This window comes from Myotis lucifugus, unplaced genomic scaffold (assembly GCF_000147115.1).
Source record: "Myotis lucifugus unplaced genomic scaffold, Myoluc2.0 scaffold_510, whole genome shotgun sequence".
NCBI lineage: Eukaryota > Metazoa > Chordata > Mammalia > Chiroptera > Vespertilionidae > Myotis > Myotis lucifugus.
Genome location: NW_005871558.1, coordinates 515,823 through 518,446, shown reverse-complemented (window position 1 = coordinate 518,446; position 2,624 = coordinate 515,823). Strand labels below are relative to the sequence as shown.

Sequence of the window (2,624 nt, the reverse complement as noted above, 5' to 3'; positions counted from 1 at the left end):
GAGCCAGTTGTACTCAGGCTGCCGCCTTCTGTGGGGCAGGTAGAGGGAGGGAAGGAAGCTCGGCCTGAAGAGATGAGCCCCCTCCCAGCTGGGGTGGAAGTGGGGGGCATGAAGGGAGGGCTGTCAGGAGGTGTGCGGGCGCTGAGCTTATCGATAGGTAATGACCTGTGCAGGTGAGCCCGAGTTTTCGGTTGGGATGGGGAGGGTGGTGGACGGGGGAAGAGGGTGGAGGGCTGCTTGTCCGGAGCACAGATGAGACCCAGCTGGGAGCCGGGAGTGGGGGACCAGCACTGCTGTGGTCAGTAGGCACCAGGTGGCCAGTCCCGGGGCTGTGCAGTCAGGTTTACTTGCAGGTCCCATGACCTCAGGTGATGGCCATGGCCTTGGGCGGGCGGGGCTGCTGTGATAAAGTGTTGGCACGTTCCAGAGGCAGCCGGGCCCTGACAAGGCCACGGCCTCACTCCTGGGGGGCCAGGTCCTGCCTGAGGCGCCGTGTCCCGAGCTGGGCCTGTCTGCAGGTGGGGAGGCTGGAAGGAGCGTCAGTCTGTGCCCTGTGCCGGGCCCAGGACTGGCTGAGGATCAGCCCCCTGTCCTTCACCCTCCCCCGCTTGGCAGGGAGGAGAGCACTTTGCAGACCCTCAAGTGGGGAGGACTCCCTGGGTTGACTCTGTTCAAAAGAAGCCTCTCCAAGAGCCTGCCCTGCCCACTCGTCTAAGCACCGGTGGCTTTCCTGGGACCAGACTGCGGCTGGTGTTCTTCAGAGCCCTTGCCGCCGTCTGTCACGATGCGTGTGTATGTGTGTGTCGCCTCGCTGCCCTCACACTGGAATGCAGCACGAGTGGGCAGAGGCTGTGCTGGCTTCCTCAAGCGCCCAGACAGTGCCTGGCGTGTAGGGACGCCAGCATGTCCTCTGAGTGGGTCCAGGGCCAGGTGTTAGGCCTAAAGCGGTTGGGTCTCCGTACACTTGCAGGGCGGCCTAGGGAGACCTTGAATTTCTGTGCCGTTTGCCTGGAGAACGGCCACCCCGGCCCTCCAGCCCAGCCGCGGAGGAGCCTGAGGAAGGAGGGTTCCCGGCGTGGGCATCGTCAGCGCCAGGAGCCTGAGGCTGCGATGGGGCTGGGGCACCTGTGCTCACGCTGCCTGCTTCTCTCTAGTTCATCCACGGCTGGCTGATCATGTCCTCGCTGATGCTGCTGTTCCTCTTCACCTACATCTACCTCGGGTGAGTGGCAGCTGGTGGGCAGCAGAGTCCTCGGGGCCCCTCCCGCTGTGGCACGCGCGGCCGTGAAGGACCTGGGTGGGGAAGGGCTCCCCTGGGCTCCACACCCTCCCCAGGGTCTGCTCCGAGCCGGGCTCCTCTTTCCACAGACCTTTTTTTAACGTATTTTTATTGATTTCAGCGAGGAAGGGAGAAGGAAAGAGAAATAGAAATATCAGTGATGAGAATGATTGATCGGCTGCCTCCTACACGCCCCCTCCTGGGGATCGAGCCTGAAACCCGGGCCAGTGCCCTGACTGGGAATCAGATCGTGACCTCCTGGTTCCTAGGTCGATGCTCAACCACTGAGCCGCACCGGCCGGGCCTGCAGGCCTTATTCTGACACGGGAGTGGTCTCCGTGGTGGGCCACGCGTCTCTTTGTGGTTCCTAATTTAAAACAAACGAGCAGAGCCTTCAGGGACGAGGCTCTCTGTGAACCCAAGGAGGGTAGGACCCCTAAGAATTTACATTCTAGTCTTTGGGCTGGACCTGGGTTCTTCCTGGTTTATGGCAAAAAGGGTCTCCATTGCCCTTGATTTGGGATATCAGCCTGACCCAGGGGCACAGAGACAGGAGGGAGCGGAGAGAGCACTTTCCCCGGAATGTCCAGGGGCTGAGGGCCTTCCGGTCGTGCCAGTGCACACCCACGTGGACACCCCAAGAACGAGCCGTCGGCTTCCTCCCCCCCTCATTCCAGAACCATTTCCAGTGGTTCGTGCAGGACTCCTAGGAATGGGGAAGGGAATGCTGGTCAGTGGCACCAGGAGCTGGAAACCAGGCTGGGACTTGAGGGCTGAGGAGCAGGGTGTTGAATGGCATCCGGGTCTGGCTCTCGCTGACTGCCCCGCCCCCGGGCTTGACTTGGGTCCCGCAGGGAAGTGCTCAAGACCTACAACGTGGCCATGGACTACCCCACCCTGTTCCTGGTCGTCTGGAACTTCGGGGCGGTGGGCATGGTGTGCATCCACTGGAAGGGCCCGCTGGTGCTGCAGCAGGCCTACCTCATCATGATCAGCGCGCTCATGGCCTTGGTCTTCATCAAGTACCTCCCGGAGTGGTCCGCCTGGGTCATCCTGGGCGCCATCTCTGTGTACGGTAGGTGGGCGCCGGCGGGCAGAGCCTGCGGCAGGCAGAGGGTCGGCGTCGAGGGCCCAGCCTCGCTGCTGCACACGCGTGGCCGGTGTGGAAAGGCCCCTCCTCCCTCCCCCGGGCCTGGGGGTGGGGATGGAGGGAACCTCCCTTCTGAGAGATTGTCCCGCGTGGACTCACGACTGCTGGCGCGGTTTGTTAATAGCAAACGTTTACCGAGCCCTCGCACTGACCGCCCGACGCACTGCCAGTCGCCGGGCACGGGCTGGCACGGCA

At 62.8% G+C, this 2,624-nt stretch overlaps 1 protein-coding gene across 1 annotated transcript in view; it reads left to right on the top strand.

Moving 5' to 3' along the window:
- Positions 1–2,624, top strand: part of LOC102427086 (presenilin-2) — a gene marked incomplete at its 5' end in the record, with an annotated part of 11,565 nt that overhangs the window by 2,154 nt on the left and 6,787 nt on the right. Inside the window, 2 exons of the mRNA XM_023745021.1 lie at positions 1,155–1,222; positions 2,134–2,621. Of these exons, the coding sequence (XP_023600789.1) occupies positions 1,155–1,222; positions 2,134–2,621 (556 nt within the window). The remainder of the gene's footprint in view (positions 1–1,154; positions 1,223–2,133; positions 2,622–2,624) is intronic.